Below are 25,677 nucleotides of genomic sequence, written 5' to 3' on the forward strand. Positions count from 1 at the left end.
CCTTAACCTCTCTAACTTTCATTTCCACGGTGGATAAAATGAGGCTGACAAAACCCTTGCCTCCATCATAGTGTTGGTTAGCATGATGGTGGAAGGAAATGCATGTTCTAGAATATAGCACGACACACGAGGTGTTAGCTGGGGTCCGTGCGAGGAGAAGGGGTCCAGCACGGGGAAGTGGGGCCTGCAACGCAAGCCTTTCACAATGCAGATAGCATTACAGTGGTTCTCAACCTGTGGGTCCTCTGAGGGTCGCGAATATCAGATTATCTTGTATATCGGATATTGACATTATGATTCGTAACTAACAAAATTACAGCTATGAAGCAGTAACAAGTGATTTTATGGCTGGGGTCACCATGTCACAGGGACTGAATTAAAGGGTCACGGCATTAAAGGCTGAGAACCACTAGTCTGCAGTGAAAGGGTTCCAACTACCCAGACCTGTCTAATCTATGATCAGACTTTCTGGGTCACTCATTCAGTGAGAGCAGCGGGCTTTGTCTTTAAGTTGAATAGTGTTTTCCTTAAATAGAATTAAAAAATGCACTTACTTAGTTATCGTTCTAGGAATCGAACCTAGGGCCTCTTGCATGCTAGGAAAGTGCTCTTTCACTGAGCTGTATTCCCCATGACCCTTTTGTTACAAAGGTTTTAAATTTTGAGTTATGGATCAGCTAAGTCTCCCTGACTGCCCCTGCTTTACAGCTGCCTACGTCTTGAACTTTCAATCCTCCTTGCCTCAGTCTCGGGAGTAGCTGAGATCATGGCGTTTCACCAAGAAGCCCGGTGTAGACTTTATTATTATTATAATTATTTTCAATGCAGTTTATTCAGGAACCTTGAACAATCATCTGACCCTGGGGAAAGCCAGCCCACAGCTTAAATAGCCTCTGGGTAGCCAACCCCAGCATGCCACGTGGGGACTTTATTATTATTATTACCTCTAGAGCAGCTGTAGACGAAAGAAACCTGAGGCTGTAAGGAGGAGTTCTCAAATGACCCATGCTTGGTCCCTGTTCGTTCGCACGCTAACATGCCGTGTACCTCACAATTGATAAACCAGTATCGGAACTAAAATTCACCCTGTCTTCACTTTTTATTAAAGATATTTATTTTTTAACCTCGTGTCTTTCCTGTCTGTTTGCTGGCGCTTGAACCTAGGGACTCCAGCATTCTGAGCGTGCGTTCCACACTCAGAACGAGCTCCACCCCTCAGGCCTCCGCAGGGCCCTTTGCTCCACACAGCATCCCACAACACATTCAGGCGTCTTGGGCAGAATAGCTACATAAAATTATTTGTGGTTCTTTGGCAGTAGAAATGTCCCCCCCTCCCCTTCTCAGGTCATCTTTCTCCTCTCGTCTTTGCTAGATGAATTGATTTTAGTTTTACCCAACACAGCTGGAAACGAATCCAAAGGCAACACCTTCCACATTGATGGAATTTTCCACGATTAAGCATTAGTGTCTGCTTAATTTGAAGAAACTGAATACAGTATGAATACAGTAACCTTAAGCTGGGCATGGGGGAAAACAGATGGCAATTCCCCCCTCACCCCCCCCCCCGGCCTGGGATTTTTAAAACCTGAATTAATCTTTTAGTTGAACGTTCCAAATGGCAGCTTTGGAGTCAGCGATTCCTGTGCTAACCTTATATGGAAGGGCCTGAAAATGAATACGGAATTAAAATAACCAAACAGGTAGGATGGTCAAAACCAATATGAATGGATAGCTATGAGCCATGTGGAAAAGCATCTCTGGCGAGTTTGAACTGGTGCCGCTGCCTGTCTGAAAATGTGCTTTCAGGGTTTCAGGCCATCGGCACCCTTTTTGGCAGGAATCCTGCGTCGACTTGGGATGGAGACTATCTTCATGCTGCTCCTAAAACACACTTGGGCCTAGCATTAGCTCTCTAAAATCGCAGGCCAGCAACAGCCCAAGCATAAAAATCACACCTCGGCATCACTGTAATTTGCCAAATAGCTAAAAATCTGCTTGAACTTCTCTTTAGAGAGAGGATCTGCTTCAAATTAGAAAGAATATGTTCGGGTTTGTTCATTTATAAGAAAATGAGCGGCCAAGCATGACAGCACATGCCTCCTGCAATCCTAGCATTTGGGATGCTGAAGTAGGATTGGAGGTTCCAGCCCGACTGGACTGGGTAGTGAAATAATATGTAAAAAAATAAAAAGGGAAAAGGCAAGGATAAAAGGGGTGCTTGTGTCGGGGAGGGCGGGGGGATTTTTCTTGGATCTGCCTGTAAAGTTTCTTTCCCTATTTCTCTCAGATGAAACTGTAGACACCATCACCTCTACTCTACCAGGATTCTTTCCTTTTCCTTTCTTTTTTCCTGTGAAAGTGACACAATTTTTTGTCCCAAAGGGGACTGGAGAGATGGCTCAGCAGTTAAGAGCACGGTCTGCTCTTCCAGAGGACCTTGGTTCTATTCCCAGCAACCACACGGTGTCTCACAATTGTCTGTAAGTCCAGTCCCAGGAAATCCAATGCCGCCTTCCAGACATGCACGTGGTACAGACATAAATGCATCCCAAACACCCATTCACCTAAAATAAATAAATAAACAAAAAATTTTTAAAAAGTCCTCCAAAGCTTAGGCTTGCAGAAGTCAGCTGGTGTTGGCAAATTTCTCCAAAGCTTACCTCCAAGCAGGAAAACATCTGCTGTGCCCCTTCCGTCCTGCTCTGCCCAGGGAACAGCATTCCAGGGACTGTGACACATCTCTTTGGAAACCTACCCATTCTTCGGTCTATAGCAACCGCATTCCCCAGCGGTAGCAGCCGTGGTTCCTGTCCTGTCCTGTTCTGCCCAGCTTTCACACTCACCTGAGGGAGACAGGCCTTCATTTTGACCTATGATCTCAGGCCATTAAAATGAAAGGAGAGGGGGCTGGAGCAATGACTCAGCAGGCAAGACCACTGGCTACTGTTCCAGAGGACCTGGGTTCAATTGCCAGCACCCCCACAGTAGCACATAACTGCCTGTAAGTCCAGTTCCAGGGGATCTGACACGCTCAACATGGGATGCAGACAACATAAATGCAGACAAAATACCAACGCACATAGAGGTAAATAAAATGAACTGAAGGTTGGAAGGGGAGAGAAAAGGAAAAAAGGGAAAAAACAAACAACTCTTCCAACAGTCCCAAAGCTTGCTGGGTGACTAGTCTCAAAAAGAGCCATCATGACTAGCTCAGCTGGGTCAGGTTCCGACTACCTGTAGGGGGAGTGAGTAAGAACGGCCTTGATTCAACAGAAGGTTCCAGGAAAAAGACACGGGGGCCAAAAGTGGCTTCAGGTCAACTGGAGCCCATGAATAATTTCTTTAAAGTGTGGCTCTTCACTTTCACAAATACATGGGGTGCTTCCTCTGTGTCCCCATAATGCCTAACAAATGCCTGCTGTTGTCTTTCAGGGGATTTTAGAGCTCATTCCTTCTTAACCATATTTTTTTTCTTTTTTTTTTGGTTTTGGTTTTGGTTTTTGTATTTTTTAGCAGTGTAGACCATGCTTCTGCTTACTCTTGGGCCTTAATGGAAATTCAGGGTAACTTTTTTTTTCCTTTTAAATAGGATTGTCAATAGGACTTTATGTTCATGAGGTATTTCCCTTCCCAGTTGGCTTAACTACTGAGAAAAGTCCAGTCAAATTAAGGCTTCATGGGCACGGGGTTTCCCAGCTCTCTCAAATGCACGGGGCAACCACAAAAGGAAATCCAGTAATTAAATACCCTCTGCAGACCACTAGCTTTCCAGAAGTTACTCAAGGATACTTCACCAACCCCAAGTATGTACACTGGGGCTCATTTGGGGATCAAATCTATTCTTTCTGCATCAGCCTCACCAAGCATTCCTAACGTATCTGTGAACAGGATGCTAAGAGCCACAGTGTGTCATGATGTGTCATTTATGACTTACGGGCTGCCAGGAGGCAAAGATTTCATTAGGCTTCATTTGAAAAGCAAAACTTCTCACCGAGTTACTGAAGTAGCTTCAAGAACTAAGAGACAAAAGTGTGCCCGCTTAACTAAGTTCCCTAGAATTGTAAGCACGCCCTCCCTCAGCCACTCCCGGCTACCCAGGTGCTACCGTTTGGAGCACCTGCATCTCTTCAAAGTCTCTGCTTCGGTCACCTCGTGTGTGATGCTCATTCAGGGCTCTAGGCATTAATGATAGCTCAAGCTCCTGAGGCCTATAATCCACGGAACCCCTTCATCTCTGCTCCCCCGCCCCCTCCCCATTTCGCTCTTCTTTCTGCTCTCCCACCCCATGACAGTATCTCACAGTATCTCATCATCCCATGCCCTGGATGGCCTTGAACTTGTCATCTTCCTGCCTTGCCTTTCCAAGTGCTGGGCTCACACGAGTGTGCCACTGCATCTGGCATCTGATCATTCCTGAAACCAAACAGACTTCAAGAGCTCTCTCCTAAAGGCACACATCTTTAATCCCAGCACTCCAGAGGCACAGGTAGGAAGATCTCTGCGAGTTCCAGGCCAGCCAGAGCTACGCACTGAGACTCTGTCTCAAAAAACAAACAAACAAAAAACCAACAAAATCCAATCTCTCCAGCCACTGGAATTTATACTAGTCTCTACCACACCACCCAAACTGTATTTGCTGAGGTCTCAAGGACCTCTGTGCAAACCCAAGACCCACTTCAAAGCCTCTCAGATATCTTCTCCCATTGACCAGGACCATTGAAAGTCATGGATCATTTGTTCTTGGTTGCCAATTCATAGAGCCCTTCCTCCAGTCACAGGTCACCTCTTTTCATCCTTCCCCTCTTTTTCTGACTTCTGCTTACAGAACTAAGAAGTCACTCAAGGCTCGGGTCTCAGGCCTCACCTCTTTTCTGTCTATTGTCAACACGCCCTTGGCTCTCCCAACTAGGTTCATGAATTTCCATGTGTCACCTGGTGATTTTCAAGACTGTGTTTTGAGACTGATTACCGAGCTCTTCTGGTCCCTGTGCTCTTCTACTCAGCCACCTGCTTGCAGTTTCCACCCGGATGGGCAATTAACATCTCACCGGTAACATACAAGGCTCAGCTCCTGCTTTCCCCACCTCTAGACTTCAGCCTTTGTTTTCTTCATCCTTCTGGTTTTGTTCACTCTAATCCTCTGAAAGTCACTTATGTAGGCATGCACGTATGTACTTATGTATGCATATGTGTATTTGACTTCACCCCAGCCCTTAAAAAATCATTCTTGACCCTTCTCCGCTTTTAGAGTAAACCTTGCTACCTCACCCTAGCCTCAGATGACAGGCAGCGCAGGGCCGCTTCCTCCGCCTCCATCATAGAGTCACCTTGAGTAGCTTTGATCTCGGCTCCTGCCTTTGGTTTCTGCTAACACAGCTGCCAGCCGACTCTTACTAGATATAGCTCAGGTCATGTCTTCACTTGTCATAGAGGCTTCTCATGGCGTTCAGCTCGCTTTGAAGAAAAGCCAACGTTCTCATAATGGACTCAGGATCCGCACTGTGCGCCCCACTCCATTTACCTGACTGCACCCCACCCGTCAGGCCCCAGCCATGTTACTGTACCTTCCATTTTAAGACCTTGGTACACAATGGGGCCTCTCTGTTCTTTACTTTCCTCATCAAGCCGTGCCCTGCCCTAATTTACTGCATCGCATCGTGTATAAAACAGTGCTTTTGCATTTCCCGCTGATGAATATCCTTTATCTCTCTTATTTACTGTGCTTATTCACTGGAAGGTCAGGTCCGTAGAGTAGGGATTCTGGTCTGTTCTGTACCCTGAAACAGCCCCATCATGTAAGACAGTGCCTCTCACCATGACATCTCAGAGGGAGTTGTCGTCAGGAGTAAGGAGAACTTGCTATCAGTTTACTTAGCATAAGGATGGGCATATAACCATGGACGAGAGCTCTCAAATTTCAGGCATTGGTGGGGGCCTGGCAAAGTCATGTGTGTCACTCACAGGTGGCCAGCCTCCTGTTTAACTTCAGAAAGTCATAGAAAGACTCTTGGTATGCTGGGTGAGCACGCTTGGTACTATCTGAATCAACAACCAGGAAACTATTTTTTCTTTGATAAAAGAAATCAAGATGACCTAGCCTTAAAACAGTGTTTTCATCTGCGCAAGATGGCACATGATGGTAAATATAACACGAGGGAGACAGAGACAGAGATAGGATTTTCATGAGTTCAAGACCAGCCTGGCTACTGTATAAGACCTTCTCTCTGTCAATGAAATATATTTATTTATATAATATGTATATTAATTTATATACAATTATATAATATATAATTTATATAATATATAGTTGATATATATTATTAAATATATATAATTTTTTTTTATATATACACACAGTGTTTTCTCTTAGTGATTTCTGATTAGTATATTTTTTCCAGTGTTACTACGAAGAACTATTCCACGGGGAACCCTGAGCCTTTGATGAGATGGGTTTACAAACAGGAGACAAAATGGTCATTCTGGAGTTCCCACCAGCTCTAGAAAAAGAACACTCGAGCCTCAGAACTGTTCACTTAAGAGTTCAGACCTCAGGAGGGTGTGGCGGTCCACGATTGTAATCCCAGCACTCGGGGAGGCGGAGGAAGGTGGCTCTCTGTCTGGAATAGCACTGTTCTGTAGTTGTGGTTGTTTGGTTTTAATAAAAGTGAACCCGGCAGCACGTCCACTCTAGGTGTGACTGCTGTCCGGTTCGGCTGTGTGCAGGGAGCTCTCCAAGCTGGCTTGGGGTTGCACCTGTAGACAGCGATGAGCTGAAGACAGGGCAGCTGGATGGCCTGTTTAGGAAGCGGTCTTTTTCACAACCCAGTGTTGCCTCTTGTATTCCTGAGATGGGCGGTGTCATGACGCCGGTTAGGACCCTGCCCAGTCCAGTCCCGGGGTTTACTGCGGTACTAGTGAGTGAGTGCCTCGGGGCGTCTATTCTCCCCTGGCAAAGGTCTGATTCTGTAGCCTCTGGCCATCTCCAGTTCCAAGCCACACCCTCACTGTCATCCACAAGCATACCAAACGGGTTAGCCTGGCTAGACGGTGGCTGAGGTGTCTGCAGCAGAAGGGAAGTACAGTCATGTACACACCCAATGACGGAAGTTCGGCAGATGCTGGAACCTGAAGGAAACAAGGACCTGGCTTCCTTGTGCCTTAACGTCATAGAGGGGAGTTTCCTTGTGAGGGTAACACAGTGCACAGGACTTTTTCCAGCCCTGAATATGAGCTTCTGTAAATCCACGGTGTGTGTGTTTCATGGCGTCTGTATGGAGAAGGGGAGAGCGAGCCCAGGTTGCCTCCGTGTGGAGGTTCGAAGGCAACTCTCCGCCATCTGTTCTTGCCTTCCACCTTCTCTGAGACTCAGCCTCTCTTGCTGTCTCCACGCTGGCCTTCAGTCCTCTAGGCTAGCTCATCCCGTTGCTGTTTCTGCTGCAGCCCTAAAGGCGAGGCAGTGGGAGCTTCTGGATGATCTCCCCATCTCCATGTCCCATCTCCCAAAGAAGTGCCAGGATTACAGACGTGCGTTTCCACGTGCAGCTTTTTACGTGGGTGCCAGGGATCTGTGCTCAGGTGTCAGACTGTGCACCAGACCATCTCCTTGTCCCCGACGTTGTACAAGCTTCAGGACCCACAGAAATAGTGCGCCCCGCCTGTGGTAAGCTCTGTGCACTGTTTAACACCCCCACCCATCAGGAGTGCTCCTCAGAAAGCCTGTGCCCTCCTTGCTGTGGGAGATGCAGGCAGGCAGAGCTTCTTTGGGTGTTCTTAAGTGTGTTTATCGGCTTTTCCTATTTCAAGTGCATGCCCTTCGTTCCTTGATCTGGCTCTCTTCTCTCCCGTGCTCTGAGAACTAAATCAGAACCAAACAGCCAAGTAATGGTTTCATAGGGTAAGGAGGAAGCATAGAAACTTAGTCTATCCTGGGCCATCTTCACTTGACACAGATTTGGACAACTCTTATCTTCGGTAGGAAACGATCTCTTCCTTCCTTCCTTCCTCTTTAATTTTTTTGAAAAAGGGTTTCTCTGCACAGCTCTTGCCATCCTGGAGCTTGTTCTGTGGACCAGGCTGGCTTCGAACTCAGAAATCCTCCTGCCTCTGCCTTCTGAGTGCTGGGATTAAAGGCATGTGATGCTGCTACTGCCCTGTGCTGGGCTAAGAATGTAGCTCAGTTGCTAGAGCGCTTGCCCAGCATGCATGAAGCCTTGGGTTCAATCCCCAGTACAGGATAAACTTACAATTCTAGCTCAATAGAAGTGGAGGCAGGAGGATCAGGAATTAGATCAAGGCTATCCTTGTCTATTTATCAAGTCTGAGGCCAGTCTGGGCTAGATGAGACCCCCATCATAAAACAAAACGAAAAGCAATAGCCAGTATTCTGCAGATGGATACCAGTCCTGAAGGAGGTGAAGGAGAAGGAAGGGGCTCCTAGGAAAGGCTCAGGTAAATCTACTTTGTGCTGCTAATTTTAATGATTAACAGGGCTCCATGCTCTGGGAAGCATAGACTTTTCCTGACAAAGGACAACCATAACCGTGCCTATACCAACAGGCCACCCACGGTTTGGTAACTGCCTTCTGTTTCAGCATTGCAAGGTCTCTGTAGGCGCTTCTTCGGACCCTCAAATAAGCAATGAAAGCTTCGAATCTCCCAGCCTTGCCCTGTTACCATAGGCCTTATGAGATGACATCACACAGGGAGGGCAGCAACTGACGGTCAAAACCTGGAAGATGGAAAGTGAGCAGAGGGAGCAGACTCTGCCGGGAGTAGATGCCATGAGCCGAACTGAGCAAGGAGCAGGCTCCGATAGGCATGGACACGGCGCTGGGGCTCCTGGCCACATTCAGTGCGCAGAAAGGAAGGAGTCGGAGGAAACCCTGCTGCCTTCCTCAGCTGCGCTTAACACGACCTTTGCATCCGGATCAGGGTCCCCAAGCCTCTAGGTCAGTGGATCTCAACCTTCCTAATGCTGTGACCCGTTAATACAGTTCCTCATGTGTGGTGACCCCAACCATAAAATTATTTTCTTTGCTACTTCATAACTGTAGTTCTGCTACTGTTGTGAACCATGATGTAAACATCCGTGTTTTCTGCCGATCTTAGGAAACGCCTGTGAAAAGGTCGTTCAGCCCCCAGGGGGCAACCCACAGGCTGAGAACCGCTGCTCTAGATTAACTTCTTTCTAGCACAGCTAAAAACACTCCCGTTCATACAGACATGATCTGTGCTTCACACACATCATTAGCATAGGAGCATCTGCTTTACAGACATCTGCATGCACACGTATATGTACACACATGTATTTCTACACACACACACACACACACACACACAAGAACAAGCACCCCCAAGCATCTGCCCACTGGCATGTGCGTGTACTTCTGTTCTGTAGGGAATGCATCTTGGGTTTTGTTTGTACTGTTTCTTATGTTCTCTCTCTCTCTCTCTCTCTTTTTTACTGTCATTCCTATGTAAATAAAGTGTCCAGTTGCCTCTGTCAGAGTGTAAATAACCTGTGGGTATGAGTACTAGTCTCTAAGAGCAAATATTTGTCAATAAAGCACAGAACAGAATCATCTGTGGGGAGAGACTGAGCTGAGCCTTCTAAAGGCAACACAACTACCACACAATCTGTTTTAAAATGTAGCGTCATTGTTGAGTTTTTGAAAACAGCGAGGACGTGCGTGCTTGTGTCTAAGCGTGTGCATGTGAGTGCAGAAGAGGATGTCGGAGCCCCTGGTAGTTGTGAGCCTCCTGGCGTGGGTGCTGGGAACAAAGCTGGATCTCTGCAAGAGCAGCCAGTGCTTTTAGCCACGGAGTCAGACCCCACCAGGCCCCTCACTGTTGAGTTTTCCCATTCATTTGAGCAAAAACCCCACCCCAAACAGGTTTTCTCACTGTGGAAATCACCAAGTCCAGGACTAGGTGAGGAAAACACAAGATTTGCCTGAAAAAAAAATGTTTTGTTTTTTTTTTTTTTTTTTTTTTTTTTTTTTTGAGACAGGGTTTCTCTGTGTAGCAATGCCTTGTCTTGCACTTGCTTTGTAGACCAGGCTGGCCTCGAACTCGCAGAGATCCGCCTGCCTCTGCCTCCTGAGTGCTGGGATCAAAGGCATGCACCACCACACCCAGCTTGCCTGAAATATTTTTATGTGTCAAAAGTAAGAGCCCATCATTTTTCTATACTTATTAATTTATAGTTTATTGTGACGTAAAGACTTTCCTTTTTCCTTATTTATTTACATTATCTTAGCTCCATGGAGTCCTGTTTTAGTCAGGATACTAACTGCTATAGGAATACCCTATAGCTAGCTCCGGTGACCATTCTGTGCATCTTCTTTTACTCCTGTGGTTCCTGGTGCCACATGCTTGAAAAGGACAGGGTCTCACTCCTATGATTCCTGCTGAAAGCCTGTAACCTGAATCCAGTCCAGGGAAGACAGACAAAGCAGGCTGAGAATGGTCACTCTGAACTCTCTGTGAGATAGAAGCCGGAAGCCTCCCCAGGTGGAGGACACACAGACAGAAGCTGCTCCTGCTTCTGTCTCCACACGGAGATGCACCAAGTGACCACAGTGCATGAGCTTTGCGGTTTCTTTTGCTAGACCACAGAGACAAATACCATTCGAGGTGTTTATAGCAGTTTATCAAATTACCAAGAACTTGGTAGTTTCTAGAAACACAAGCTCATCTTCCCGTGATTCAACAGTCTCCCTCTTGATTTCCTCTGGCTGTCCCAGGGGCTTTCATCCTGACTTCTCCAGCTCCCTGCTCTGGCTCATGTTCCTCACTTATATCCTCTTCCTTCATCATCAAGGCTGCAGTGCTGGGCAAAGTCCCTCTCAAATTGCCTCAGATCTCCTTTTCTTTTCTTTCTTTCACTATAGGAACCTTTGTGACTTCACTGGGCTGACCCATATTCCAAGGTTTTCTATTTTAAGACCAGCTGGTGAACAATTTAATTACTTTAGTAACTTCAGTTCCTCTCTGTCATGTAACCTAAAGCACTCATGGATTCTAGGGATTAAGGCATTTGAGGGCATCTTTGTGAGGTGACCTTGTACCTACCACAGCTGGTGACAACTGAATAATGGCTGTAGATTAAATGGAGTGGTGTCCAGTTTCCCCATTTTAACAATTCTACTCGACCTATGTGAGAATTTCCGTCATTGGGGAACATTCCAGGAAGCATTGGATCTTGTGCACTTAAAAGGGCTCTCTGTTTTTCTTAAAGAATGATTGAGACATTGAAAGCAAGAGAAAAGGAAAGTTAAAATAAATGGGGATTCTGGGAAGAGAAGTCTGGAATTTTTTTTTTGGAGGGGTTACCTCATTTACCATTTTTCTCTATGTCTAAACCCATAATAGAAAAAATTTGAAACTTAATCCTTCCCAAATAACTTTTCTATATCTAATGAATACTTAACAAATCCATGCATTTTACTCATTTGGAAGTTTAAGGGTATTTCAGTAAGTTGTAAAATGGACATTATTTGTGATTAACAATGATAAGCTATACATTGGGGAGTAAAAGGAAACTCAAATATTTTGACCTGCATACACCTGTCAACCTATAACTTGGAATGTGAATGTTGACTATTCTTGCTTTGTTTCAAACTTCATTCTTTAAAAATGGGCCTAGAAGAGAAAGATCAATACTTAAAAGTAGGTTAAAAAAAAAAAAAAAAGAGCCAGGTGTGGTGACGAATGCCTTTAATCCCAGCACTAGGGAGGCAGTGGCAGATGGATCTCTGTGAGCTTCCAGCCAGCCTGGTCTACAGAGTGAATTCTGGGACAGTCAGGGCTATAGAGTGAAATCCTATTTCAAACAAATAAATGAAAACCCCAAGACCCACAAAAAATGTAGTTTAACAACAACAACAACAAAAACCAGTCTACATTTTAATTTTTAGTACTGCACCGATATTTATGTTAGAAACACAGTCTTGCTAGATAGCCCAGGCTAGTCTAGAACTTGCTCTGTAGCTCAGGCTGGCCATAAACTTCTATGTGCTGGAATTACAACCATGCTCACATGGCTGCGTTGTTCTGAACAGTAGGACTGTGTATTTGCCGTCATGCCCAGGAATTTCTTTCTTTTTAAAAATAATTCTCAAATGCTAAGGAAGCTGAATGCAGAGTGCTTAGGAATGCTGTCTCTTTCCTGTAAACCTTAAATATCTCAAAATAAAAATGGTTAGAGAGCAGGAAAGAGAGTGAAGGACAGAGCTCCCTCATCCTCACGAAATGTTGCAATGAATGGAACTTATACCAAACTGATCATCGTTACTAAAAAGCAAAGGGATACCAGTGGGCACGGTGTGAGACCTTCTGGAGGGGACAGACTTCAGATGAAATCCTCTAGGTAGAATTAAACTGGGTGGAACTGGGCTTATACCTTGTCCTGAGACAGGGAAAGAGAAGGAGGGAGAGAGAGAGAGAGAGACAGCCCTGAAGAGGGGCGGAAGCAGCCTGGTGTTGGAGGATGATCGGGCTCTGGGTATCAATCATGCCTTACTACCTTTAGAAAAGGAACACAGGGAAATTTAGGATTATTTGTGATTATGTGACAGAATCTTGGAAAGGGAGAATGGGTCAAAACTAGGAGAGAGACAGCTGCAGAACACAAAGGCCGCTGGGCAGCGAGCGCACTCTCAACTCCTCCCTCAGGCTTTCTCTTTCAAACGAGGCCTCAAGAAAACGACCGCAAAGGCACAGTTTTCATTTACTTATTTTTATTTCATGCCTATGACTGTTTTGCCCGAATGTATATATGTGTACCAAGTGTGTGCCTGGTGGCAGCAGGGGCCAGAAGAGGGTGTCGATTCCCTGGAACACGAATTACAGAGGATTGTGAGCTACCACATGGGTGCTGGGAACTGGACCCCAGTTCTCTGCAATCCATCACGTGCTCTTAACCACTGAGCCACCAGCTCTCTAGCCCCACGAAGGCACTTGCTAAAGTATCAAGCTACCTTAGCAGTACCGGCCATCCCAGGGCCCTGCAGATCCTTACAGGGCCTGGCTGACCCGGTGACAGCACTCCTCTCGTGGTGGGCCAGGCCCGATGGTGCGGCTCAGCCCGCTGAGACAGCACTGTATACATTGCAGCAAGGCGGGCATCAAGTCTCAGCACACGCTCTCACCACGCTGAGCATGTAATCATGGAAATCACAGCTTGCCTCTTGAGGCTTTATCTTGAGTGCTGGCTCAGCAGCCAGAAGCTTGTAATCCACCATTGGATAGCCCATCTCCCAGACAGTCCTTGTTCAGGCTGAGCTTATGCTTACTCGGCACTAACCTCACACAGAGGCAGATGTCAGGAGGAAAGAGGCACCCGTGAGCCAAGTGTCTGGGGGCAACCAGCAGAGAAGAGGTTAAGGGAAACCAGACAGCCATTCCAGAAGAGATCCAAGGACTCAGGATTGCTCTAGAATGTTTAGACACTAACAAAATCAACAAAACAAATTGGATAGCTGCTCTGAGTTACTGAACTGACTGAGAATCTCAGTACGGTGGGAGACAGCAAGCGTTGGGCCCCAACAGCACTGTCTGAAATTTAATACATTTGGTTTTTGTTACTTGCATTGTGGGAAGACAGAAAGGTGGTCGGCAAAGGTAGGACCAGGCTTCTTCCTGGTGCATCACCAACTCCACTCGGACTTCCTCATGGGAACCGTGATATATTAGGTTACATTTTCAAAACTTAAAATTACATTTATTTATGTGTGTGTGTGAATGTGTGTGTGTGGGGGGGATGTTTATGCCATGGCACAGCATGTGCATGGAAATCAAAAACAACTTATGAGAGTCTGTTCTCTCCTGACACCATGTGGGTCCCAGGGATGGAACTCAGGATGCCGGTGTAACCGTCATCTGAACATCTCACCACGGGTCTCACTGTGGCCAGCTGGCCAGCCTAGAACTCCCCACATAGACCAGGCTGACTTAAAATTCCCAGTGACCTGCCTGCCTCTGCCTGCCAAATTCTGGAATTGAAGGCGTGCACCTGGCAGTGTTACATTCACGATCAAGTTCTGATGCTGAACTTTTAACAGACACAAACTACCCCGAGTTACACCCTTGCTGACCAGCTCTCACAGCCAATCCCAGATTCTGTGGCATAGTGTGCTATGCCATTTGGTGGTTTTGTTTATCTTCCTTCAAACCAGAGCCAGCCTATGCTCAGGTAGGAGTGCTGAGAGTACAGAATGTGGGTAGGAAAAGGGAGAAAGGCTAACCGATGTGAGAGGAGAGAGATCAGGATTACCACTCAGGCAATCTCAGCGATTAATCTATGCCTCTGGGCCTGGGGTGCCCTGCAGGTGGGAATGACTTGTGGGGAAGGATGATCAAGGGATGCTTGAATCATGGACACATACATGCTGAGGACCATGTTAACAGCCAGGCAGGCCTGCCATGTTAGACTCAGGGTGGACTGGACAGTTCCAACGCGTAGGCGATGCCTCGACATCAGGCTGCACAGTCCTGGGGAAACGGAAGAATGAACTTTTGACAGAGGAGTTAAAATAACACAAAGAAGTGCCGCGTTTCTCAGGCCTGAACTCCCAATCAATGGGCCCGCTGGCTTTTGCTATATAGCTTTCGTTTTTGAAGCACGGATTTCAATTCTGCTTTGCTGATGTCACTCATTAACGTGGAGCAAGTGTACCCGTCCCAGGGGGCAGGGCACAGCTCTCCTAAACCAGGGCTGCCTCTGACATTTTAAGCAGAAACCCACCACCCTGCTTGTTAGGTTTATTAGTATTACTACCCTTCAAGGTTTTTAAAAATTGTATTTACATATGAGTGCACGTGTGCAAGCAAGCGTGCCTGTGAGTGCAATTGCTTGTTGAGTCAGAAGAGGGTGTCGGGTCCTTCGGAGCTGGAGTTACGGGCATCATAATGCTGTTCACAGCTCCTCCTGCAGCCTGGACCTCAGGATTGAGCAGGGGGAGCTCTTAACTGCAGAGCCATTTCTCCAACCCTACCCCACACTTGCTAACACTCACTTCATCTAAACTGGCTTAGGGTGAACAGACAACTCCATTACCATTTAAAGTTGCCCAGTTGCTATCTTCATAAGCCTGGGGTCTGGAAGAGCTGCTCTTGCTGGGAGGCTGGGTCCCTCTGTGCCTCTGGCAGGTGCCCCTTGCCTTCTACGCCCCCATTCCCTTGCTAGGTGTCCCATTTTGGCCTTCCTGGAAGTGGATCTGCTATCAGGCGGCTAGGGTGTTTATTTAAGCTGTAAGCCCGGGGGAACTTTGGATCAGATGATGCTAACAACTTTTAAGCACTTCACCCAACCCTCCTACGTGGTAACTAAAGGGTTAACATCTGCCTCTCCGTCAGACCCAGTGACTAGGGAGTGGGTGAGGGCAGTACATGACTATCCAGGTAAGGTTAGCCAGTGCCTCCAAAGCTTTCTGAGGAAGGCCAATTAGAAGCTCTTTATTGGTACCGTGGTTATGGCGGTCTATGATTTTAGGGGAGGAGGCAGGGGGTTCACAAAAACTTAGGCAAGCAGGAAACCAGGGAGTTAGAGAGGCATTTGCAGGCACCAAGCCTGCCTGCCATTTCTAGTTCTGGCTCCCACGCTCTGCACCAGACGAGGGAGCACACCCCAGACGAGGGAGCACGGTGTATCACGCCTGCCCTGCAACCTCTTACTCCTTCCCTTTTGGTCCAAGAAGTCCAAGAGAATGCCTCATCGGCAGCTAAACTCATTCACGGACCGAAAGGCAGCTTCTCACAGGCACTGCCCCTCCGGGAGCCCAATCACGTAAAAGCAGCTCCGCTGTGATGGGTGAGATATTGAGACCACACCGGGAGTGCGTGCAGTACGTGATGTGTGTGTGCTCTGGCGTGTGATCTTAAGGGTCTGTGTGCACACTCGGAGATCAACAGCCAATCCTGCGAGTCAGTCCCTGCCTTCCACCTTGTTTGATACAGGCTCCCTTGTTATTCACCACTAATCTGACGGGCTAGCCAGCTCCAAACTTCCAGGGAATTCTCCTGTCTCTCCTCTCACCACAGGGGCACAGAGATCACAGATGAATCCATCAAGCCCCACTTTATAAAGGTTCTGGTATTTATCCAGATTCCCATGCCTGTACTACAAGCGCTGAATGAGCCAAGATCTCCCTGTAGCCCGGGCCGGCCTCAAGTGTTAGGACTGCAGATTCTTCTAAGCAGTTTTACGCACTGAGGCTCCTCATTTGCTTCTCTCTGGTCCTGGACCACTTCTGTGCTACAAGAGCCGAGCGATACTCACAATCTAGTCCTATAAAGATACAGTCTGCTAACTTCTAGATGACAATGAAGATCACAATCTGAAGACTGAAAACAAACAAACAAACAAAATGCCAACAACAAAACGGGAGGCTAGTGGAGCATTTCTGTAATCCCAGCTACTCAGGAGGTCGAGGCATGAAGATCTCAAGTTCAAGATACCTGGGCTACAAGTGAGACCCTGTTTCAAAACAAAGGTTTAAAAAAAAGGACAGGTAGATGTAGTTAGTAGAGCCTTTGCCCGGCATGCTGGAGGACCTAAATTCAACCCCCAGCACAGGCACCAAACAAACAGCACTGGATGGTTCTCAGGAAAACAAGCCATTCAAAGGCGCTGTGAGCTGATGTCCATTCATGAAACCTTTTAAAACATTTTATGTCCTAGCACCACATTTAGGCCACACAAGATATAAAGGGTTACAAATATTCAGATTTTATTATAAATAAAATACTGTTTTCTTTTTAAACAATAAAAAATGCCAAGTGTTGCGCTTTATTAACCTCCCTGGGGGGAAAACTGTAGAGATTAAGGCAAATAGCTACAGTGAAGGCACATTTAAAAGGGCCGAGGTTGGAATTGAAAGGAAAATTCCATGGGGGGGGGGGGTGTGGAAATAAAACAATCTATTCCGTGTGACACCTGGCATTCTACAGCAGCCATCCTGTCGATTTCATTACATAAAATACAGATTACTGCAACTATACAATAAAAACAATGGCTGTGTCGCAGGAGTGTAGTTAGGTATCAGCTCGAATATAACTTTCATTTTTAAAAATAAATTTCTGTTTAAAAATATACCACAAGGATGGAGAAGACAAATAAACCAAAATGAAATGCCCCACCCAGCAGAGCACAGGACCTGCTGGAGGGGGCTGACCCCAAGGACGCTGGTAGTCTGTCTCAGCCATCTTCTTGCAACTGTGACCAAAATGCGTATGACAAGGTAGGGAGTCCTTAACAGAGGGGCCAGCCGATCAGCACTGAACTTGGTGTGGAAGAGACGTGCAGAAAGGGCCCCCCCCACCCCCAGGAGCAAAGGCGGAACCTCAGTGGTAGTCTCTGTGTGCCCAGCAGAGATGGAGAAGACTGAACACAGCCTCCTCCATGTCAGCAGTAGCACCGTGCCTGACGCCCTAAAGTGCTCAGCCACCCCCCCACTCCCTTATAAAACCGACCCATCCTGTTTAAAGGATGGCCAGAGAACACATTTCTACAAAGGGGCGGGAAGAGTCCCTCCCACCAGTAAGCTTTTCCTGGGGACTGCTCCGGGGCAGGCACAGCTAACTGCAGGGCACTGCAGCGTGGATGGTCAGGGCCGCAGGGAAGAGGGCCCGGTTCCCGCTTTGGTCTGGCTGTGGAGGTGAGCAGGCTGATAGTATGGTCAGACATCGAAGGTGCGGCAAACACGAGGCAGAGTCAGAGCAAAGCACTGGGAACGGGCTGACTCAGAGAAGGGATGGGGAGGGAGGAGATGTACAGGTTCCCTGTGCTAGAGAGGGGAAACTGAGTGAAGACGTGGACAGTGCCATTCTAGGAGGACCGGGAATATTTACATAAATTCCTTACTCTATAATCATGATAAACAAAAAACCATTCACACAAAAAATATAAATTTCAAATAATTAATAGCACCAGTGTGTCAGATAATAGTTTCTTTCCCCCGCTACGCAAAGTACAAAATTGCATAGTGTTAAAGGCTAAATATGAACCTCAGAGGCAGGTAGGTAGAAGGAAGGGAGTGTGTGGCAGGGAACTGTCACAGCGTGGTCTTAAGGAAACCACAGAGCTGAGGATCAGAGGTTGAGAAGCCCACTAGGAAATGCCACGCAAGGCTCTTCCCATTCGCAGAGGAAACGGCGCAGAGTGGGTGGAGCCACAGCGTGCAGGAACGAGATGGCGTTGGCAGCTGTGTGCAATGCTGAGCGGTAGCATTTGCCACAGGATCTGGCAAATAAATGATGTATTTTGAAGAGTTCTAGAAAAATGGAAACATCAGAAAAGAATTGGAGCTAAGGGCCAAATGTTACATCTCTCTCCAACAGAGGCAAAGAAATGTATACAAGGAATCTTAATGATCTCAATTTCATCCATTTTCCAGAAGACACAGGGAAAAGGAGATTTGCTTTTCTTTCAAGACCGTGGAGAGCAACTGTTTGACAAATATCTTAACACTCGTTCCCAGACTAACACACCAACAGAGCTCCAAGAATTAGACTTGGAAAAAAAAAACTTTAGTGGTTATCATATCCCTGTTTCAAAAGCTACCTAGTGTAGTGGTGAGCGGAAGCCGCCCATCCAAACTTCTCATCAGCTGCCTAGGATCTGAAAAAAGTGTATCTTCCTAGTGGATTACTATAGGAGGAAATCCTACGTGTCTTTGAGCCGCATTCTCTTGGAGACCCACACATGACTGCACTCTTACCCATGATGGCTCAGTGTCCTATCCTCAAAAAACTAGCACGTGTGATTGATGGCTGGCTACCAACATTCTAGGTGATCAATACCTTTGGCACAGGATGTTTATTTCCTTTTGCTTCAAAGAGGAAGCAGAAGATGCAGAGGCACCTCAATGCTATGGCGAGGAGCCAAACGTTTCCTTCATAGAAATATGAGACCTGAAATAGGTTCTGCTGGTGTTGAAAGAGGGAAGCGGGATAGGCTTGCCCTGGTGAAAAAAGAGGTTCACGTGATGTGGGTGTGCCACTGGAGGGACAGTTCGGGTAAGGTGGTGACGTGAGTGGAAGAGAGACTTTATTAAGCAAAACTCTTTGTTCCTGGTTAAGGATGTTTAACTTGCTTCTCTTTAAACTCTGACTTTTCTTGGTTCAAAAGGACAGTGATGGAGAGCAGCAGAGAAGTGGGGGTCTGAAAAGTGTAATCTTTGTGTCAAGGCACTGTGGCCTCCCAGGCCCCTGTTAGGGGCCCCGCCGTGCAGCCCTCCCATCACTAGGGCTTCTCAATGGACGGGGTGTTGAAGCAGCCGGTCGGTAGGGTCTTCTTGATGTCCTCCAGGTTGTGAATGTCCTTTATGATTTCTTCTATGTCTCGGTTATAGTCCAGGATGGCTGCCTCCTGCTTCCGGGCTTCATTCTCCAGGTCAGACACCTTCCTGTCCAGATCACTGGCCTTCATCTCATCTTTGGCTTTGTTCAGGGTGCCTTCGATCTCATTTAGCTTGTTCAGGTCCACTGTGTCCAGCTGTCCTGTAGAGTCAGGAAGTGCACACAAGAAAACAGGCTCATTCTGTGAGAACTGGGACAGGGCTCCTAAGAGCCTCTTCCTTTGTCATGGGCTAAGGCCAGCAGCTGCCCGAAGGCAAAGGCAGCTGGCGCTGCTGTGTACAAGAGCCCGTGGTGCTGACTTAACCAACAGGGTGGGGCACAGTGGTCACTAATATTAGAATGGATTTTTTTTTTTACTGAGAAAGTATTTTTCATTGAATATTTTCTTTAATTTTTAAATATCTATTATTTATTACTGTGTGTGTACACGCACATGTGTGTCGCACGAATGCCATGGCCAGAGGAGGCCATGAGGACAACATGCAGGAGTTGGTTCTCTTTTCCCACCATGTGAGTCCCAGGGATTGAACTCGGGTTGCCAGGTTTGGCCACAAGCCCTTTCCCCACCGGCCATCTCTCCAGCCCTCGTAGGATGTTTTCTAAATGCAAGCATGTCTTAGGGCTTACGCTTCGGAAGGCCATTTGGTTAACACTCAACCCTCTCTGTAGTCTCTGTGTAATCTGTGGGCCATAACGGTGCCATCAAAAAATACCAAGTCTCTGAGATAGAAGCATAAGCCCTCAACTCCTAGGTTTCAGGGAAGATGGGCTGGTTGGGGGTCACTTCCTGCTTGTAATCATTAGGCACTACTAGGAACCTTCTGATGGAACATGGCCAAGGTTGAAATGCCGAGATAAGGTCAGCAAAGCTTTGCTAAGTGTAGCAAGAAAAAAAAATTAGTTTTTTTTTTAAGATGCTCCATTGCAAATAAAATCATACAGAAAGAGAAGCAGTTTCCTGAAACTAGTTTGCCCCACCAACTCTCAGATGGTCAACAATTATTTGTCTGCTGTACAACCTAGTGATAAAGCAGGACGTAAGCTCCCCACCCCCTTTAGCTTGCTTTCATTCTAGGCTCATCTGTTGGCACATAACTTATTATTATTGGTCTTCAGGACAGATAAAATATTATTCATCTCCCCCTTAAGGAAAACAAACCCATTAAAAAACATCCCAGTCTTCAACGGCTATATGACTTCTTCGTAACAGAGTCTGGTGACAAAGGGCCTGCGTCCTAAAAAAAAATCTTTTCTCTAACAAACTGGACTAAAAGGAGAGTTCAGTGTGCTTATATTTTCTTGAAAACAAAGTAAAGTGAAACAAAGTTCTTCCTTTTGGTGTAAGAGTTTTCACGTTATCAAATTGTTCTTTGGTTGGCAAGTGGAGAGAACTCTGGTCAATGGAACACGGTCAGTCTCAACCAATCTTTTATTCTAGCACTGAGCCTTTCTTTTCAAATCCCTCAGAAGAAACCCCACTAGCAGGAGGAACCGAGGGGAGATGACTGCTTGATTGCATGGTGAACTCTGAGCATAAGAGACACCCCTAGCTGGCAGCTCGTCTTCAAGTGTGAAGACCATGATGGCCTATTCAGGGCCGAGTCCGGTGAAGGCACCTAAAGTGCTTCAACTTAGTGAAGGCCCCATTCCTTTCACTCTAGAGTTGACAGCCTATCCATGTTGTGATGATGCAAAGTGCCCTTAGAAGATCCAGCCAAGCAAGACAGTGTCCAAGGCATCTTTAAATAAATAAGAGCTAAATGAGACATTAACACCAATGGGTTAACGAATGCTCTCGGAGAACTTTGCATGAATCGGACTCTGTGTCCGTGGAGGCAGACCCTGAGGAGAGTGGCTGGAGCAAGTCTTCTATTACTTACCCAGCTGCTCGAGAAGGTCGGTCAGTTGGCTGAGGAGGCTGCTGACAGAGTTTTTGGCTTTTCTGGCATTGAGTTCAGCTTCCTGAGCAGCCTGTGAAGCCTGCAGAGGAAGAGGATAAACAACAGAAATGCTTCTGACTCCATGTTTTCATCTTCTCTAAACATCTTCCCCTGGCGAGCCAGCAGAGCTATTTTCAGTTGTGTTCCCCTGTTCTAAGTGATGACTCGGTCTCTCTCACTGCGGGTTTTGGGGTGTTATCTTCAGGTAGAGGATGTTATTTCTACTGCATAGAACAGTCTATGCTCTTCTGTCTCACTTGGTTTTTGTTGAGACAGTCTTACTATGTAACCTCAGCTGTCTCAAACACACGATCCTCCTGTCAGCCTCCGGGGTGCGGGACTATACATTGGAGTGCACTCCAAGCCTGGCCGCCCTTCATGCAGTCAGAAAAATCAAAACTATCTTATCTTCTCACCTCCCCCGAGCAAGAATACCTGGGGGGCAAACACATGATAAAATGCAGTAAGTAGGAACAGGTTAGTTTTTAAGTATGGGTTGAGTATAGGAACTATTATTCTAGAACATGGAAACTCTCAGGGCCCTGATTATTAGAGCTGTCCTATTCTTAGTTTTCATAAGCAAAGTGAGGCTTTTCTGAAAATTCCCTGCCAACCTAAAATACACACACACACTGATGGATATTTTCAAAGTCAATCAAAGGTAAACATATTTGGGAAAGTTCCATGAAACCTGAACAAACACACAGAGCGTGAGTCACAGGAAGCAGTGGTGGAAAAGGAAACATCTACGTCTCAGAAAGCAGATGCTTCACCAACAAGCCCAGCCAGGACACAAACTCCCTACCCAAAATTATTTTTCTTAGTTTTGGGGTCAAGTCAAATCAAACATTTGGATATCAAAACAATGTGAAATTTTAAAAACTACAACAACAACAACAACTCAGGCCAAGTCTCAGCTGTTCTCAGAGCACACACAGGCTTGCTATGAGTTTCTGGGACTGGGAAACAGGACTCTGCTGTGGCCTTCGGCGTCTTCCAGAAAGAACCACAACCCTTCTGGTTGAAGAAAATGTTAGATTCGGGCAATACTAGCTGAATGTTGGACTTTCAAAACTGATGTTAGTTAAAAAGAGATAGTAGATGAGGGATAGCTCACCTCTCCCAAAAACTTCCTGACCAAAATAACAAAAGGGGGTTTCTTTTCACTCTTTGAATTAAGCCCACATCCCTTTTTGAGACTCATAAGTTTGTATCCTTTACTTTTTTCAACATGCTCTAAATACAGTGCTCCTATCAGCATGAAATCCACAGGGCTGTCAAAATGCTGAATGGGTAAGAGTACTTCTGTAGCCACTAAGTTTGATAACCTGAGTTCCAGTCCCCAAATCTATATGGTGGAAGGAAAGAAACAACTCCCGTAAGCTGTCCTGAGGCCTCCACAGGAGCACATATGCATGCACATACACGAAAACAATAAATGTAATTTAAAAATGAAGTCCAGAGATTCTCTGCATATAAGACAAATACCGACTTCTGCTTCACGGTAATTCCACTTGAGCCTCACTTTGCATTTAAAAAATATCACAGAACGATCCAACTCAAAGCGTAAAACCTCAGCCAGGCACAGTGACGCTTTAATCCCAGCACTCGGAAAGCTGAGACAGGAGGATTTGTATGTTCAAGGCCATCCTAGTCTACATAGAGAGTTCCAGGTAAGTCAAAGCTACACAGTAAGATCACCCTGCCTCAGAAAACAAAATGTCATCATCAACAACAAAACCCCTTAGCTGTTTGCACAGAGACTTAAAACTTAATTGGTATCACTTCCCCAGACCTTACAGTTCTCCCAAAGTAAACGTGACCCACAGCAAGAGGCCCTGTTTGGGGGATGCTTGAGAAAAATAGGCTTCTTCCCAACACTGCAAGTGTGTGAGTGAACAGACTGCTATACACTGTTCCTGTGAGTGCAACATGACCACTCTAGTACGTTCTTTCTAGTGCAAACTAAAACAGCAATCAAACAAAACCAACGCCATGCTCCCTAGTACCATAAAGTCACAAATCTGCTCTTAGAAGTGGCGTGATGTATGCATGTCACCACAGAAGGTGCAAAATGAAAGTAGGTGTAAGGTTGGCATGCTTCAGTGCAGAATGCGTCACAAACGTCTTGTGTAAGAAATTGCTCTCTATACACACACACACACACACTTTTCTGTTTTTATAAGTTTTCTAAAACCCCAGCTGCAGAAAAAAGGTTTTGCTTCTAATGGAGAAGCTTTGGGGACAGGGCAGTTGTGCAACATCAGTACCTGGCAGATGAGCCAAATTCTTCATCTTCTACGTAAATAAGCTACAGACCCAGTCCTTGACTTGACCAGAAGACGCAATGTAAACTGACATTTACAGAAAAAGGGCACTTGTGGGGGGGGGTCTCTTCTGGTGAGCACTCCTCTACTCTGCCTCCGGACAACAGTGGGGAGCTCTTACCATCCCCGCCATCATCATGTCCTGGTCAGCATCATCTTGTTTCCTCTTCAGCTCATTCTCAGCCTCCTCTAGTTGCCTCAGCATACCGTTCACCTCATTATCCAGATCTGTAACTTCCGAGAAGGTTCTCTCGGCATCCGCCTTGGTGCTGGTGGCGTTCTAGGCACAGAAGAAGCAAGTGCTGACAGGAGCAAAGCAAAGACGCCGGAGCACCTTTCCCAGAGTGCGGTCCCCCTCCCTGACAGCTGTTAACATGGCTGAACGTGCAGTCCAGAAATTACCTGCACAATTACCTGACCTACCACGACCCACCTCTCACCATTTGCTGGGTTCTCATCACAAAAACCAACCAAACAAAAACATTGTCAAACACGATGGCATTTTATACAGCACTTTCACTTGTGCTCTCTTTGAAATTTCCTCCTCTATTATAACCATGTCTAGCTGAGGTCACACACAGAGAACAAATAAAAATTAATTTGTGAACTTTCCACCATTGTATTGGTTAATACTTTTTCACTTGGATATGTGTTAAATTCAAAGCCTGCCTGATTATTCTTGTGAGTTTAGCATTGTGTACAAAAGACTACATCCTGAAACATGAGCACTTTTTGAGACAGAACCCATCCGAAAACCAACCCTTTTAGAGAAATTAAAATTTTCTGCGCTTCTCAGACACTTGATTTTAAAATACGCTCTCATCTTTCCTTACGATAAATAAGAGAATCTTTAAATAAGAAGAGCCAGCCCGAAGGAATCCCTCTTTAGAGTAAGGGAGCCTCCGCAGAGGTGGCCTTAGTCTAGGAAGGGTTTAGAGTAGGGCTTCTCAGCAGAAGTCTGACCTTTCGTGGGCGGGGACTCAAGCTCTCTGAGATCGCCCTCCCCACAACTCAGACCCCACACTGAGACAGCAGAAAGTCCTTCCACTGCTTCACTTTCTTCGGCGTACTTACATATTCTCATGTGTATGGAGAGAAAAGAAACGGACAAGGATGGCTCAAGACAGTTCGGAGACGAGGGAGCAGCGTCTGGAGCAAAGGGGGGCTCACCTTCTGCACGGCACTGGCGATCCTCTCCGCCTCGTGCGCTTTGTTCTTGGCCTCCGTGGCGTCCGCTGCCGCATTGCCCAGCGCAAGCTGTGCCTCCCTCGTCTTCTCATTGGCTTCAGCGATGGTCCGGTTGATGGCGGGAATTCTCCGCAGAGCTTCCTCTGCTGCTGTCTTGTTATCATTCACGCGTCTGTCAAAATCTAAAAAGAGTTCAAGACATGCATCTGAATCAAGCTGCCAGGAAGAAAAAGGGGAACCTTCCACAAAACTGCAATTGGATTTCTGTTTTTTATAATTGATTTAAAAAAAAAATTGGTGTTTAAAAAATGACAAGTTGGGTTGAAATCTCAGAAGAGGAAAGAAAACACACAGCCGGGTGCAGGTTTTCCAGGACTCGTGTCACATGAACGCACATCTGTTTCCGAGGAGACTCAACTTGAAAAGCCACTTCTGAGCAGAGCCGAGAGGACGCCTCTGCTTTGGCCAGTGTCTTTGGTGTCAGCTGTGTCAGGGGCAGCACGGCACACTTCTCACACATGAGGAAACCAGCAACTGAGGAGCCTGATTTGTGGAGCGGGGATTCAGACAGACCCGCTGACGTCAAAGCTCACACTTGGCAGCTACTGCGCCTGCAGAGCCTCCTCATTTATAGAACCTGTGATTGTTCTTACCAGACACCAATCAGCCCCTCAGTGAATTGGGCATGTTTCTTCCAAACAAAGAGCCAGAGGCAGAGAAAAACCAAAGATAACCTCCATGTATCACTGACAGTCGGCTCAGCAGGCCCGACTGCGGGGCCTGAGGTAGTCGGTGTGAGCCTTCCGCTCGAGGCTTTTGGTTTTCAGGCTGAAGAACGCAGGAGTAAAGGTAAAGGTAAAGGC

The 25,677-nt window shown here is 46.5% G+C and overlaps 1 protein-coding gene across 1 annotated transcript in view; it reads right to left on the minus strand.

The window, feature by feature from the left end:
* Positions 1-16,706: 16,706 nt before the first annotated feature.
* The window catches only part of Lamc1 (laminin subunit gamma 1), a 117,433-nt gene continuing 108,462 nt past the window's right edge, over positions 16,707-25,677 (minus strand). The window contains exons 25-28 of the mRNA XM_021632861.2: positions 24,797-24,996; positions 23,748-23,906; positions 21,240-21,339; positions 16,707-19,500 (exon numbers count right to left, since the gene is read on the minus strand). Coding sequence (XP_021488536.1) covers positions 19,244-19,500; positions 21,240-21,339; positions 23,748-23,906; positions 24,797-24,996 — 716 coding nt within the window. The 3' untranslated portion in view covers positions 16,707-19,243. The remainder of the gene's footprint in view (positions 19,501-21,239; positions 21,340-23,747; positions 23,907-24,796; positions 24,997-25,677) is intronic.

The sequence above is a fragment of the Meriones unguiculatus genome, chromosome 11 (genome assembly GCF_030254825.1).
Source record: "Meriones unguiculatus strain TT.TT164.6M chromosome 11, Bangor_MerUng_6.1, whole genome shotgun sequence".
Lineage (NCBI taxonomy): Eukaryota > Metazoa > Chordata > Mammalia > Rodentia > Muridae > Meriones > Meriones unguiculatus.